Source organism: Triturus cristatus, chromosome 3_1, assembly GCF_964204655.1.
Source record: "Triturus cristatus chromosome 3_1, aTriCri1.1, whole genome shotgun sequence".
Taxonomy (NCBI): Eukaryota; Metazoa; Chordata; class Amphibia; order Caudata; family Salamandridae; genus Triturus; species Triturus cristatus.
In genome coordinates, this window is record NC_140583.1 from 330,883,230 (window position 1) to 330,900,032 (window position 16,803).

Sequence of the window (16,803 nt, forward strand, 5' to 3'; positions counted from 1 at the left end):
AAACAACAGACAAGTTAAATCTTTTGCACATAACAGGGCATGGGTATGCAGAAATACTGCATGCCCCTCTCAAACTCTTCCTAAATCACATGTTACAACACAGCTCTAAGCAAAACCCACTGGGGGAAATCTATAGATTTCCTGCTGTGGTCTCAATACCACCCCACATTTTGGACACCCCAGCTTTCACTGAGCTATGGATGTATACCTGGACCCATGAACTGTAGTTAAATCCCCTGAACAAGTCCCAAAGTATCGACATCCCTTGGAGACATTTGAAAAACACTCATGAAGAAATCAACTTCGCAAATATTTATTTGTTTACTCTGTACAATAATACATATGCTTACATTTGTTCTTTTCTTTATTGATGAATAAAAAATTTAACATCTAAATATTTAGGTTTTTATGTATATTCTTGTGTACAGTGAAATAACATGCGGGATGGAAACATGAATTTCAGTGCTGTGAAGGAAGATGAAAGATGCCTTAATTCATCATGGCATTTGAAAATAATTTGGGGGTAACACTGTGGTATGTCCTTAAAAGATGATATCTTGGGGTTCTGAGCACTATGACTTTTACCATGTAACCAGAACCACTCAATGCCATCAGGGAGCTGGGTTAAGATTGAGCCAATTGAGAACTACCAAATTGGTGGCATACCATGCTGCTGTCCTAACCATAACAGAGTAAGTCCCCCTTCACTACATTGTCTCATTTTTACCCTTAAATGTCAATCACTACTAATAATGAAAGGGGACGTTGTTGTGGGATCTAGGAAAAGTATTGGGCTTGCATTGAGGAATGAGAACAGCAGTGTGACACACGACAGGTCAATATACTATTGCGCCGCTGTCAGTGCAGCAGTCTGCCAAGCACTTGTTCTCTCATGCTGGCATATGCAAGGCAACAGTTTGACTGGGGTCTGTGCCACGACTCAACCAGGGATCGCCCGACTGGGGCTAGTCTGCCCTTTGAGAGACTCTAGAAGCTCGAGAGGGTTTTGGGACATGAAGCTTTGCTCCTTCAACCTAGCAAGTGTAGGTGGAATGTGGGCCTTTTAAAGTTTGTGCATTTTCTGCTCCGTTTGCCAGCCTTGATTGCTCTTCCACTTCCTTCCTCTTCATGGGGTGTTTTTATTCTGCAGTAGGCAGATAGGTAAAGGAATGCATACAAAAATAAATTATGCATTGCTACTGCTTATGCATGGACGTCGATTCACCAAAATGACAGGGGTAGTGGTAGTGACATCATAGGCCCTTTGACACTGACTTCACAGGATGAGACATCACAAGGTGTTTAGCCTTGATGACATCACAGAAATTGGCATCATGTGATGTTTGGCCCTGATTTAGCCACAGAAGGTGACTCTTCTTTCTTTGATGAAGTTAGGGCCGCCACATTGCAAGTATTTTACCCACAAGCCTGGTATTATATTGCCAATAGAAGTCAAGAAAGTTTGAATCTTAAAACAGCAAATATAAAACGAATTCACAACAAAGTATTTTGAACTAACCCTATTTGATTGTTAATGTAAACAGAAGTAGAATTGCCCTGCTTTAAAATATATAAAGAATGCTACACAACTTCTTGTTGAAGTGCCAGCTCTTGGCTTATCCAAATAATCAACACATGAACAAATAGGCAGCATTATTCTGTGAGAAATGTTGACACTCTAGATTGAGTCCAGTCAATGAAACACACCAAACCCCACAGCCTGCAAGACAAGCAAAGATGTGCTTGGGGGAGCCTAGACCATAGGAGGCAATAAAGGGACTTTTGATAAGCAACACCTGACTTGATGAGTGTCATTGAAACAATGTAATGTTTCAATTGTTTGCTTTCCCGAGCAGCTATTGTTTTACAAAAGGAAGCACCTGAAAGCAGGATTGTTTATTTTCTAACAGGGACAGGAAATGGTGATGCTTTTGGAGCCTGAGGCTGGGGGTCGCAAGGATTTAGTGGCAACCCCTAAATGATAACTATGCGATGATGTCACCAGTTTCCATCCTTCCCCGGCATCATTTTGCTAATTCGGCAGCATCTCTGCTTGGCGCATGTCACCATATGGATTATGGACTTTCTCTGATTACCACCCATTTTGGTATACAGGCACAAACCATTCTGCCTCCCCTGTGGCTAAGCTAGTTAGTTCTTATTACAATTACAAAATTATAATTTGTGTGCCTATCTCTCACATACCCTCACCCATACAACAGTTGGGCACTGTGTCGCATAACATGATAACCACACTTCAGTGGTCATCTTGCACAACATGAAAACACTTCCCACATAGGCTAAAAACATGAACATATTTGCAACCAAAGCAGCACATTTGCATCTCTTACCTGCCTGGTTGCAGCTTGCTATCCAGGCAGGTAAGAGTTTCAGTAACCCACATAGGGGTTAGTAAGCGCTATACAACTGCTACAGTATAGTACAGTAGCCTTTACATACTGGCATATACATACTTTAATAATATCTTGGAAAAAACTAAAACGCAGAGTTAGGATTGTTTTATGTCTTTCACATGGGATGTTCCAAAAATCATGTCCCAGTGTCCAAAGAATGGAGCATAGTTTGTGTTTGGTTTCTGGTGATGAATGTCGTGGGCTCTGGCTCCACCATACAAACCAAATGGTATGACATTATGTAGGAACCAGGGAAAATCATAGCCCACGTGATCTTCCACAGACATCCAGATACTCACCACGGTGCTTGTCCAAGCTGCCAGAGGATGGCATTTCAAAATGATAGGGTTGGTGGAGCTCCAGAAGCCCATAGACAAGAGCTCCACACCACTAAGTTGCTGGCTTGACCATGAGAAGGGTGCTGTATTCTCATGGTGAACTGCATGGATATTTTTATAGAGCCAGATGAATCTGTGATGCAGCATATGCCAGACAAAGTACTGGAAATCAAAAAGAAGTAAGCACCCCAGCACCTCTAGAAGAAGCTGTTTGAGTGTTGGAGCCTCATCTGGAAGAGGGCCGAAAGGCATCCACAGATGGTTGATGACCACAGCAGGACATACATAAACAACATGGTTGTAGAGCGCTTGCCACATGCAAAGTCCCATCATCTTCAGCGTTGGTTGTTTGTCTTTTTGAATTTTGTACTTGAACAAAAATGGGCAACTCTCCCCAAGAACATCAATGACAGCGAAAGGTAAACTGAAGAAAAAAAAGCCAGAGAATGCCAGTAATACACTAAAAAAAGGAGATGTGACTGTGGGTTGCAGTTGACATATCATATAATCCCATAGCGGCTGAAGAAAAACAGGACCTTGATGGTAGTCTCCCAACACATCACGAGAGGAGCACTGGGACTGGGTCACATCCATCTTGTTCTTTGGGTAGGTAGCAATCTAGCTAGAGATCAGAAATCAGAAGAGAGAATATAGTGAGATGGATCACAGCTGATAGTACATGCCTAGACCCAAAACAAGGAGTGTCTTCTCTACAAAATACTCTTACTATAAGCACTCATGCCCGTGGGTGTCGATTTACTAAATGTCAAGGTTTGTAGTGACATCACACACCCTTACACACATGATGACAACACAGGGTTTACCTTTGGTCCCACACATAAACCTTTAAACCCTCTTTTTATTGACAGGTTTGGGTAAGGTCAAAAGTTAAAAATACAAAAAGCAAAGAAGGCTCTTAATTCCCTTTGTGCTTCCTGTTCCTCCAACTGAACTAACTTCTTGACTCTTGAGATCTGAAGAAGCAAAGGCAGTATGCCAGATGTATAACTGACCACACTAGGTGTAGAGGCTTCAACCAATAGGGTGTTGCTGATGAGCTAATTGACATCCATTCACCCAAGCCACATAATGTCCTCCAGGATCAATGGGCTAGAGACCACGAAAGCGGGCTCTTCTAAACAGGAGTGAAATGGCATAACATCTAGTTCTAGAATACTACCAAGTCTACAACAACCAAGAAAATATTGAAAAAACAGCCCAGAATCCATAATAGCAGGCATCTGTTTGAATCCCATCAATGTCAGAACAACATTGATCTTTCTTTTTCACACAGCAGACACCTAGTAACTAATCCCGGCATTCCTCACATTACCACTTATCTCAGCGAGCCCCTGCAGATAACAGATGTCCCAACCAAATACCTTCAGCTACATCATACTGAGAAGTATTTAACAAAGGGGCAGTAATGATCTGCCTCAATAGAAAAAGATGAAATAATCTGCAAAAACATTCCAAATAAAAAACACTGCCTTCCTCTTTTAGGACATGCTATGCCTCAGGACTTCAAGAAAATGGAAAGACGTGCGCACACACACAGCTACTAAAAAAACAGTGGCCTCCAAATGGTAAGAGACAGAAGCAGAGTGACTATGAATGCCAGTGAGTAAATCAATTGCCATAGGTATGTCATCAAGTTAACAACAATAGCCCATATTCTCATTTACTGTAATACCTTTACGCACTGCCATGACAGTGCCACCAGGAGTAGCCTACAGGACATTAGATGTGCAGTAGCCAATGCAGTAAACATACATGAGCAGATCAAAAACCTCAATATTGTGTCCTAAATGCAAACATAACTGGAATACTCCTGTGGTCCTACAGTCACTGTCATTCACACAATACCCCACACAATATATTATTCAACATACCCAATAGCAGAAGCAGAAAATGTATCATTATCAACAGAACAATTGTAAAAGAGCTTCCTCCTTTAGAACCTAGCCCTAGAAGGTCTACCTCTCCAACAAAATGACATATTCACTTCTTTAAACTATACAGAGTACCTAGCCCAGGAAAGTGATTTAAAACAGTTTTGGAATTAATTGTTATTCTGTTTGACATATAAAACCTATTTATCAATGTCTTCATAAATCATCTCAAAATGTTCACCATAAGTAAAATAATAAATTCTGCAGCCAGCTTAAAAGTACACAAGTACAAGTTGCACTGGGTTGACAAACCGAATAGAGGCATAAGGAGCATTGCTATTGTAAAAAATCGATTGAAACAACACCACTAATTCCAATTAAACATTGGCCTTCCAATGATAACGAAACTTCACAACCATTGATGCCCGCCACCCCCAGAAACCAATGAATAGCTACAAAACACAGGGGCAATGCCACAAACCGATGACCAGAAATCCCATTCCACAACAGGTAATGGCACAGAAAGAATCAAACTACCTTGACATAAACAAAAAGCTAATATGTTTTGCCGACCAAGGTGGAGCTACTATGTCAGTGCTTTTAGATTTATCAGCCTTTCATGACACAATTGAATACACAGATCGGATGATTCAAAATCAAGAAAATAACAGGAATCACATAGGTAACTCAGGAATGGTTATCTTAAGTTTTCCAATAAAATGAGAATACTTACAGAGGAGCATGCAGGTATAAGCACTGATACTGCCTTACGTGATTTATTTCGGCAGCAGGCAACTCTTCACTTCGAATGGGTCTGAAAAGTATAAATACTCCAGAATAGTGATACAATTGTCTCAGTAAAATCTTAACAGCACTTAAAGTCCAAATAACCCTCAAATCTGGCAAGGTTCTGATTACACATTCCTGTCATAAATTGGGTATTACTTTGGAAGGGGGTGACCTATACTAACATAATAAACTCAAACTGGTTCGGTCAAACCAAAGTTCTGTGAGAATCTCTGCTCAACCCCTGTTAGCTATGGCAAAAGCAGCAGGAAATCCCCAGAGACGTATGTGATGAGGTCAAGCAAAGGCAACAATTTCAAAGTGAAGAACGCAACATAATAACTTTTCCAAACCAATTTAGAAAAATAATGAAATATTTAATGAGCAAAAAGACTCCAAGATCATTAAAATATGGTAAGAGTAACTGAGGATATGAATATTTCAAAATTTAAGAAAAAAAGTGTCTCTCCATGATTGACCGGGACCTAGATGTAATTTCAGATTCACTGCAATTGAGCAGAGGTTCGGCACACCAAGCAATCCGGATCTTCACTACTGAACACCAATGTTAGAAATGGGGGTCTCTAGTTGGCAATGGATTGCACCTTTGTCCAAGTAGGGACCCTTCTTCCTAGTCAGGGTAAAGGGGATACACTTATGACCACTGCTCACACCCTTGGTAGATTGGCACGAGCAGACAGGCTAATCTCAGAGGCAATGTGTAAAGCATTTGTTCACACATACAGTAACACAGTGAAAACACTACAAACGGACACCACACAAGTTTAGAAAAATAAGTAATCTTTATCTAAACCAAACAAGACCAAAAGTGACAAAACTCCAATGTACAATACTGAAAAATAGGTACTTTGCAAGATAACCTTTAAATTGCAGAAATATCTATAAAACACTGTTCTTCCGAGACGGTAGGCCTGTCCGGGGCTACAGTAATGCTAAAAACAACAGAGTCTGACAGTTCCTGCCAACCGCGTCAGTACAGGTCGGCTTTTACATCAACAGACTAATAGACAGTAACTTTTTCGTTGCGGCCGTTTCCATTGGTAGGAGTCGATCGGGGTAGCAGTCACGGTTGCGATGTGAAGTGAAGCGGTGCAGAGTGCGGTGCCCTCAAGGTGTGTTGCAGGCAGCGGCTCGGTGACAGTTGTCTAACGGTGTTGGTGAAACCAGGGCTGCGATGTGGAGTGAGACGGTGCTCGATGCAGTGCTGGCAGGTCACAGTGCAGACGACGCAGCCGGTCTATGTTCCAGCGGGCAGCGATGGTGTCGGTGAAATCTGGTGGTCGGAGTGAAGCAAGGCGTTGTGGAGTGCGGTGCCCACAGGACGCGATGCAAACAGCGGCTCGGAGATGGTCGTCCTACGGAGTCGGAAATACCAGGGTTGCGGTGCCTGCAGTGACAGACTCAGTGATGGAGCCGGCTGCTCTTCTCCTCTGTGGCAATTTGAAACCTGCAGTTCGGTGCCCAGAGGGATGGTGAAGTCTTTGCTGTTCCTGAGACTTCTTGAGCAGGGAGCAAGCTCTACTTCCAAGCCCTTGGAGACACTCTTCAAGCAGGATACACACACAGTTCCTCTCTTTGGCAGAAACAGCTACTGCTGGCCAACCCCAGACAGCACACAACAAATAAAGGGGCAGTACTTCTCCTTCAGCTTTCCCAGCTCTTCTCCTTGGCATAGGGTCCTCTAGAGTCCGGAGTAATCTAATCTGGGCCCCACTTTTATAGTCAAAATTCCTTTGTTCTCTTGTGACAGAGAGTGTATTTGCTTAGCAAAAACCAGGTATGTCCTCCCTGGCCCATCTTCCTGGCAGGAGGTAGAGACAGCATTGTCCAAGGTAGACCAGGCCCATTCAGGTGTAAAGCAAATCTCCTCCACCTACTCTAAATTCAGCCCAGGTCTATTCAGCCCAGCCCTTACACCCTGGATAGGCAGGACACAACTCAACCCCCAGGTGGCTGTCTGAACAGAATGCACATCCCCAGGTCTGTTACTCCCAAGCCAGACAGTCAATACACAAACCTAGAAGAGGCACACTGAATGGCTAAGCAAGACAATACCCCCTTTCTAAAAGTGGTATTTTCAAACCCAGAATATAAAAATCATACTTCGTACAAGATGTCTCTTTAAATCCTGAGTTCAGGCATACCAAACTCCACTTCCCCATCTTGCTTCCATGGGCAGTTATACTTATAAGATGTTATAAGTAAACTCTCCATTCTATCCTATGGGACAGATAGCCTTTCAATAGTGAAAACGAAAAGGGCCACATTTCACTATCAGGACATGCCACACACAACAGGACATGTCCTACCTTTCACATACACTGCACCCTGCCCACAGGGGTACATAGGGCCTACCTTAGGGGTGACTCACATGTAAGAAAAGGGAAGGTTAGGGCCTGGCAAGTCGGTGCACTTGCCAGGTCAACATGGCAGTACGGAACTGCACACAGACACTTCAATGGCGGGTCTGAGAACCTTTTGCACTGCTGTTTGCGTGGATGGCACAATCCGTGCTGCAAGCCCGCTAGAAGCATTTGATTTACAAGCCCTTGGCACACATGATGCACTGTACTACGGACTCAGTAGCAAATCAAATAAGCCAATTATGGAAACATTAATCCATGACAACAATTTACAGAGGGAGCACTTGCACTTTGGCACTGAACAGCAGTGGCAAAGCGACCAAAGCATCTAGGCCAGCAAAAACCAAGTCCAACACACAGTAAAAACACAGGAGGCAAGAGCAAAAAACCAGGGAAAATCCTACACCAAGGATGCCAGGTTTAACAAGGTGTAATTGCTATTGATACTGAAAACCTACCTACAAGTTCCTAGTGTATGGTAGGGCATGTAGGTTTAGAATCCCAGTAGAGTTAATGCACTTAAGTGTGCCCTGCCGTGGTGCTTGCGGTCATTGAAAGAGTCAGCCCTGCCTTTCAGGCTGATTGTAAAATAAACTTTGTTGAAATTTGAGTTTGGAATTAAAGGCACTTCCAAAGTCTTAAACTACCTTATTTGTACATATACGTCACCCCTAAGGTCTGCCCTAGGTGCCCCATGGTTAGAGTGCCATGTGAAAATAAGCGGGGACATTATAAAAGAGGTTTTATGCCTTGGTGAGGGAAAACTGCCAATTTCGTTTTCCCCCACTATAGTACATTAGCTCCGTAGGCTTACATGGGAAGCCTTTATATCACATTAATACAGTCTAACTATTGACAGAAGTGAGCTAAAATAATAATTCAAAGTATTACAATAATAGAATAAATTCAACAACTTGCCAAGGTTGGATTTATTATAACTATGACAGAAAAGAAGTTTTAGAATTTGCTTTTCTTATGTGCCTGAATCCAGCTCTAGCGCAGCCTCTCTTGGTTGGCCAGCCTTTGAGGCGTGAAGTGACCTGTGCTGAGATAAAGGAGACATTTGGTGGGAGGAGATCTATTGCCTGCAGATGTCAGGACAGAAAGGGGGCTGGGAAGCCAAACTGGTCTTCAAAGGGAGAAAGCTAGTGAGGACAGGAACTAGGCTCAACCCCACTTCCTGCATCCCCAACAACATGGGATCCCATGTAATTGAACTAGGAGAGGGGCTGGAAGGGAAGTGTAGGGGAAGTTAGCCACACCTGTAGGTGGGTTTAGCCAGACCTGAAGCTCCATTTTGATTTTTGTGGATCAGTGCTTTCTGGGACAAGGAAATGCCACACTTCAGGGGTAGTGGTCATCACAGAGGGTGGCACCCTGCACCCCATTGGTTAGGGGTACCCCTCCTTCTTGCCAGTCCAGAAACCTGGAAATATATGGGAGATCTGCCCAGCAACTCGGATCCCTGCCTGGAAATTTCAAGAGAAGAAGCACTGCCATGCTGAATACCTGCTCTGCATCCCAAGAGGACTCCACTCATAAGGCCTGCACCTGCGGCACACTTTGGGCTTCACAAAAGAGGACTTTGCCTGGCTTCAAAAGTATTAAGGAGTGGACTCTCTGAATGCAACAGGTACAAAATAGCTTCAAGAAGTCACCTGCATCAGCTCCATCAAGACAAGCCCAGCTTCACTTGGACTTTAAAAGAATTGACCAGGTGCATTGTGAGAATTGTGGTCCCAAACCTCCAAGAGAGCTTCTGGGCCCTTGGCTTGTGTTGTGGACGCTCAAAGACCCAAAAAAAAATCTGAAGAAGGACTTCCCTGCTGGACCCTTGGACTGCACAAGTGAGGCCTGCATATATAAAGACTGCACCTGCTGCACTCACAAGGCTTCACAACAAAGGAGTGCCTGTTTTAAAGGATAAGGAGTAGACTCCTTGATCAGCAACGGGTAGAAATGTGCTGGAAGAGCTAAATGTAAAATCAACAACAAGGACAACTCTAGCTGAGAGGCTTCATCTGGAATTTACTTGGATTGACCAGGTACATTGTGGGAGTTGTAATCCTAGACCCCAAGAGGCAAATCAGAATTTCTAAAGCCTTGGCTCAGATCTCCCAACTGTACCAGGTACAACACAGTTCCAGAAAAATCCTGGCTGCGACATTTAAAAGCACTATACAATAGTCTGCAACCAGGACCATGCAAGGCCCTTGGCTGGGGAACTGCAGACCAAACACCTGGTGAAATTCAAGTTCTAGCCACACAAGCCCAGGTCTGCATATATACGTAAAAGCCATTAAAACTTACAGTGCTCCAGGCCCCAATGGCCTCCCAGCCAGCATATTTAAATGCACTCTGAAGGACCGGCCAGAGGTGTTAACCCCCTTTTTCAACCAAGCTTACATTGCTGCGCAGACCCCAGACTCATGGAGGGGCTCCAGCCTATGCCCGATCTTCAAAAAAGGAGACCTGGCAATCCCATCCACTCATAGCCCTCCTGGACCTACAGGCCAAAGCTTCCCCCAGCTCTCTTCTCAAACAGCTAGAGGAATGGGTCACAGAAAAACACATCTTGCCTTATTTCCAAACTGGGTTTCATGCCGCCACCTCAACAATTGACAAGATCCCTGCACTTGCCATCTTGAGTCATTGAGCAACTCAAAAATGTCAGCCTCCTTTCTTCAGCTGTTTCATTGACTACAGTGCAGCACTGGACAAGTAGACGATAACATGATTTGGAGGAAACTAAACATGTGGAGGTTACCCCAGCAACTCCTTGGGGCCATTATCTCTCTGTACTCAAATACCTGAGTACGCGTGAGAGCAGGCCCCAACACTGTTACCTCTAAACACAACTAATGACAGCCTGAAGCACGGGTTGCATCCTCTCTCTTCTTCTTTTCAACCTATACCCAGCCAACCTAGGTACATTTTTGGAGAGAAGCTGTCAGCTATTACCACAACTTTGCCATTCAAAACTACATTACAATATGCTGACATTGTCATAATGGACCATACCAAAGCTGGAATCCAACAAGCCCTGAGCAAGCTAAAAGAATACAATAAAGCCAACCTTCTCACGATCAACCAGGACAAGGCCAAAATCCTGATTTTTGGTCACTGCAGAAAAAAGACACTTCTAACATAGCACATGAGGGCTGTGACTATTAAAACAGCCATGAAATACAACTATCTGGAGGTATGGTTTTACAAGACCTCAAGACCAACGGCCACCTAGCCGCCATTAAAAAGAAAACCGGAGCCATCATGTACATCCTGACCTGTCTCAATAAGAATTTAAACATTGCCTCGACTGTACCCATTTTGAAGGTCGTGAAAGCCTCTCTTCTCCCGGCACTACATTACGGGCAACAGGCCTTTCCAGAGGACTGTGCTCTCAGTCTAGAACATGCTCAGTGCACGGCCTATAAAAGAGTATTTCAACTGCCCAGATACATATGAACGACCAGATTATGCTTAAAACTGGGTCTTCCAAGACAATCGCTCATCTGAGAGACAGACATCTTGGAATTTTATATAAGGGTCCTAAAAGCACCTGCAAACACACTTTAAGATCATCTAAAAGAGACATTTGAGAGCCCTGGGAATCCCTGCCACTGACAAGTACAAAAGGCAATAGCCTCTTTACAAATTGATGGTCCAGGTCTAAACTCAGACGTTATCCCTTACACAGCCTGGAAAAGGGTTACCAACCGGCAACTGAAATCAACCTTACACTTGCTGGACACCCTCTCCTTAAAATCCTCAAACATTTTATCCCCTTGAACGATTCCTACCTATCTGGGAAGTCACAGCCATACCTCTCAGAAAGCATAAACAGACTGGTCTGTAGAGACATTTTGTTTATGCACTTGTTAGGCCTATCAGTGGCCGCCTTTAACTCATGGGCCCTGACAGGCAAGGAGAGGGACCGCAGACTCTGCAATAATAAGAATGATCTAAAGCAGGAAATATGCTGTTGCCTGGAAAGCCTCATCATTGTGCTTCTCCAACACTGATACAAGAACCCTATCGAGGAGTGGTAAATATGTCATGAAGCTTGAGGAGCTACTCCGACTCGTCCTGCCGCTCCTCACATCGTTACCTTCTCTCACAACCTGATAACTTACTACTTCACAGAGAGACCCAGAATTAGGTAATGGCAGAGCAATGGTTTCCCTGGCTAAGAATAACATACTGAGAGGAAAGTGGTCCCCTTTGCCGACCCACCACCACTCTAATCCCCAATATGCATCCCGCATAGGCCCAGCCCGTCGTATTTTAACTCCCCCATCACCACTTGGGGCACCAACATTTGCACTTTAATCATTTTATTCTCTGTCTCAATCAGATCGGTTAGGTAGTTGAATTTTAAAAACATATATAGACTGCAACTATGGCTTCTTCTTCATATTCTATAATTCCATCTTTGCACATGGACAATAATGCTTTCTTTCTCATCTTTTAATAATAGTTTTATTGTAAAATTGTTATGGTTTTAATTAACTAAACAAAATATTATTTGATTTGATTTAAACCCTTGGCTGGTGCTGTGGACCACTTTCCTCCATCAAGAAATACTTCTGGAAGTAAGTGTAAAAGTGTTACATCATGGGTGGGCTGAAAGTTTTACTTTGTCCCGGACCAGTGCAACCTTTTTTAACCCATTGAGCTCTATTTGTTTATAAGAGCTAGTTTTACTTTTAATCTTTAAAGACTCAAATCTCTGGTTTCTCCCATTGGATTTTTGTTATTTTTTTCATAAAAATATGCTCTTGTTTTATAGATTGGTGTTGGATTTTTATTGTGTGATGTGTCTTCCTTATTTACTATATTGGTGTTTTTAAATGCTTTACACACCTGTCTCCTAAACTAATCCAGACTTCTCATGAGCCAAGCTATCAAGGGTTGAGCAAGATTAATATATTGAGACATGACTGGGCCTTATTTGTGATTGTGGTGTTATTACCTACCGGCACCTACTAATAAACCACCTTCCGATACCTTGCCTTGTGGGCTTACAAAGTACATTTTCGGGGAGACTTATTAATATATAAAAAATAGTCTTCCTCCTTGGGGAAGGCGCTTTTCTTTGCCATGTATTACTGCAGTGCCTTTAAACTGCAGCTTAAATAGATGACAGTGGTACTCTTGACAGCCATACATGTTTGCCATATATATTTCAACCCACGTATGGCAGTAAAATGCTATGCCATTGGAGCATTTTCAGCACTATTTATCATGGCCTTACAGGAAAGGCAAATATACTAATTGGGTGGAACCAATTTCACCAAAACCATTTTAGGGGCAGAGCACATGCTCTATAGCACTCTATAGCAGTGTCACGGTGCCAGACACCTACTGCCAGCAAAATCGGGTCCAGAAAAGGTAAAAACTCTGGTGTGACCATGCAGAAATTTGCTACATATATGGAAGTGAATACTTATGTCATATGCACACCCCATAATAAAACTGTGTCTGAGGAGGCCAATGCTTCGCTTTATTGCCCCCGTTTGAGCATAAACTTAAAATGTGGGGGCAGTGGCATAACTAAAATTGAGGGGTCCCTGCTGCAGATTACATAGACGCCCCCCCCACCCCGACGGGACAAACCCAGTCAGGAGCTCTAAAGCCAGGGGCCTCATGCACAGTGCTGGAGGGTGCCCCTGGAGCTCAGGCCCCCCACACTGCAGGGGCTATTGTTCCGCCACTGGGTGGGGGTTATTTATACCCCACATAAATATGTCGAAAGGTTTCTGCATTGTCTCCAACCACAAATGGTCAAAAAAAATTGTGAGGACTGGGAGCACTGGATATTGTGACTCTGAACAGCAATAAGTCATGTCAGTCCTCACATCTTAGATGGTGTTTGCTTTCCGCCGTGGTCAGTCTATTTGTGTTAAGTACGAATGTCTGGAAAGAGGTTACTTCATTCATTGGAATCAACAGGTTGCCTAAATGTATCTGGCTTGACCTTTTTCAGAATAAGAGAAGTTGAGTTTGTGCCGGTCTGCAAAATATGCCAGTTTTCCTTTAGTCCTCCCCTTCACAGATGTCTGAAATGAATACATGCTTATGGGTGAGTTCAGCACAACCAAGACAATAACAACCTAAATCACCCAAGGGATCAGCACCCCCAAAAATATAATTTAGAATGTACACAGAGCCTCAATTGAATCTACTATTAAATAACAAATTTGGGCTCCACACATGTACTGACAATGCACAGCTCTGTCTCTCTAAATGGTAAGAGACCCATCAAAAGACACTCTCAATGGGGATCTTTTGATCAGCAAACATTTAATGGTTGCTGATTGGTATAGCCTCAGTGGTGACTAATATTGTTACCAGACCACCCTTACAAAACTCACGAAAGTGTAGTCCCACATAACATTACACAGCAGCACTAATTGTGGTCCTGATAACCCCACTGGAACTCTCAAAGTCCTTACTAAAAACAAGCCAAACAAGAGTAAGCATAACACAGCAAATTACCCAACACAACCACAAACATCTCCACTGGAAACTGCAAGCTTTCTAGTAAGGAGTGCGGAAACCAAACTTTTGTGGGTAATCATCTGGCAAAAGATAAATTGTGAAAACATTCTATACATCGCTTTCCCAAACAATTATCCAAATCATTCTGAATACCACTAGGAGCTTACTTACACCACTCCAGTTCTTACGAAGATCCTCTGACTTAAAGATTAATCAAATCAAAAACATGTTATCAAGATTCAGAAGAGCCCATACTTGCATCCCCATTACAAAAAATTTCCTAAAAGGTAAGAATACATTCTGCAACATATGACAAAACAGCACGTTAGCAGTCCAACACAAAGGGGAATCTCCACAATGTGACAGAGAAGCAATATATGGAAAACATGCTCTGTAGACAGATACAGGGTTTGATCTCCAACCCTTTTTGCATACATTTAATGGAAATAGCTTTTTGTACAATTGTAAAAATAGGTTTCCTATTCAAATCATTTTTTCACTCATAAATAGGATTCACAGTGTCCTTGGGTGTAAATATCCTCTTGTGAGAAGGACCTGGGAATTCTAAATCAGAAATGCCGACGATGTTTGTGAACACCCACAAATGAGGGTATTCACAGACTCCTTCCTGATACATTACCACCTTAGAAACAGTTGGAGATACACTCCGGCAATCACAGGAGTCATTATCTTTCTGGAGGATGAACGGAAAGGGGAACCACCCAAATTTGGAGGGGTGCATCAGAAGAGGTTTCACGGCATGAAAAAATATGCACGTTATATTTTTCACATACAAAAATGTATGCATACTTTTACTTGAGAAAAGGCACTTCTCAAAGCTTGTCCAGGGTAACACGTGAAAAACAGTAACTTTGACAGATTTCTTGTGCAACCTGCAACACGTTTGTAAGTTCCCAAACAATTTCATCCCTCCGAGGTCCTGAAGCTGCTGGAGAAAATGTATTTTTTTGCCAGTGAATGTCCATAGAGTTTAGTATATTGAAACAATTACGATCAGAGTTAATCCCAACTGCATTGAGCTTTGGGAATTATACAGAGCAATGTTTTGAAAAGAAAGTCTTGATCAAGAAGTAAAATGACTCAGTTCATTGGGTGCCGATCACTGAGAAATGCCATGGTGGGGTTCGAACCCCGCCTCAGCCTTGCACTCTTCCAAGGTCGCTAAATTGAGTGCTATTTCATTGGCTATAGTAATACCCAGTATTTACTGTGCTTAGGCACAAAATAATTGTGGTGGGAGGCACCAAACGAAAATATTCAGGCAGAAACAAATTCACTTTCTACAAGTTGAAAATCACATTTACCTAGGGAACACCGATAATGTTTGGGTACCCAAGGGTGTAAGTGCTGTATAACACGTACATACCGAAAAGCATATCCTGTTGGGAGAATTACAAAGCGCCTCGCAGGGTCCCGAGTTTGTGTTGTTGTGCATTGCCAATTTCCTGTCCAGGCGTCGACTGAATACATCCATTCTGCAAAGTAGCAATTTATGATCGTGCACCACTCCCGAGGGTACCAATCAGATTATATTTGGAGTCATTCTGAATAGCAGCCTCTGTCTCTCTCTAGAGCAGGTCTTCCTGGGGCACATACCTGTCCTAGGACAGCCTCTCTTCTCGTCTATCATGTGTCTTATCTCAGTTCCCTTTTCACTGGTTGGTTAACTCTGTCTCTAGCAAGTCACGACAAGTGCGCACGTTTTACTATAATTTTCTTCCCTTCAGTCTCTCGGGTGTCGCTGAGGGCATCCGAAAGCCTCGGACAAGCTTTTCCAGTTATATCTGTTGCTCGCTGAGTACACTGGCCACTCCCACGAAATGAACCTTGTCACGCTAACACTGTTCTTTATGCTCAATAATCACATTTTTGCTAAGGAGCTGTTCTCTCACACACGGAATTTGTTTATTGCATGAAGGGGCTCTTTGTTATGCAAACACCACAACACAGTGCTGAGGACACGAACCCTGCCTGAGCCTGGAACTGGTCCACCTACAAATAAGCGGGAGTGGATCCTGCGTTAAGGAATGCGCATTCCATGGCTGCTAAGTACTCCCGCAGATTCAGACTATGGGCATATTTATCATGGTTTTGCGTCGCTCCTCAAGGGCAACTCAAAACCTAGAATAACATTTACCAAGTAAGTAAATGTGGAGTAACTCAAGCCTTGCATTACTCTGCCCCAGTGAGGCGTTCCATGGGTGGAGCATGCGTGTACCCATGCACTCACCAATGGATTTTGGAGCATTCTCAAATTTATCATTCATGGTAGACCCGGAAATGTGTCAAAATGCTGCGCCTCCCCAGGGAGGCGTAACAAGGAGAAGTATGCTTGTTTCTCCTCGTTCTTTTCCTCTCTCCACATGTGCTGGAAAATGCTTCTGAGGACTGTTTTTGTGCTGGAAGGTGTCCATTCCTGCAAAAAAACAACCTTGCTTATAACGAAGGCACCCTTGCACCATGGTGA

The 16,803-nt window shown here is 43.1% G+C and overlaps 1 protein-coding gene across 3 annotated transcripts; it reads right to left on the bottom strand.

The window, feature by feature from the left end:
* Window positions 1–302: 302 nt before the first annotated feature.
* Window positions 303–15,952, bottom strand: LOC146860204 (cholesterol 25-hydroxylase-like protein 1, member 1). Of its 3 annotated transcripts, none has more exons than XM_085644044.1 (3): window positions 15,703–15,952; window positions 5,378–5,458; window positions 303–3,370 (listed from the first exon to the last, which is right to left on the bottom strand). In XM_085644044.1, the coding sequence occupies exon 3, from the start codon at window positions 3,344–3,346 to the stop codon at window positions 2,510–2,512; it is 837 nt and encodes a 278-aa protein (XP_085500170.1). In that variant the 5' UTR covers window positions 3,347–3,370; window positions 5,378–5,458; window positions 15,703–15,952; the 3' UTR covers window positions 303–2,509. The 3 variants fall into 3 exon arrangements, with proteins under 3 accessions (XP_085500170.1, XP_085500169.1, XP_085500171.1); XM_085644043.1 differs by having other exon boundaries at window positions 303–3,374; XM_085644045.1 differs by lacking the exon at window positions 5,378–5,458 and having other exon boundaries at window positions 303–3,374.
* Window positions 15,953–16,803: the final 851 nt, after the last annotated feature.

Bases quoted from the DNA above. Each gene is read 5' to 3' on its own strand.
- LOC146860204 (XM_085644045.1), bottom strand. From the start codon at position 3,346: ATGGATGTGACCCAGTCCCAGTGCTCCTCTCGTGATGTGTTGGGAGAC.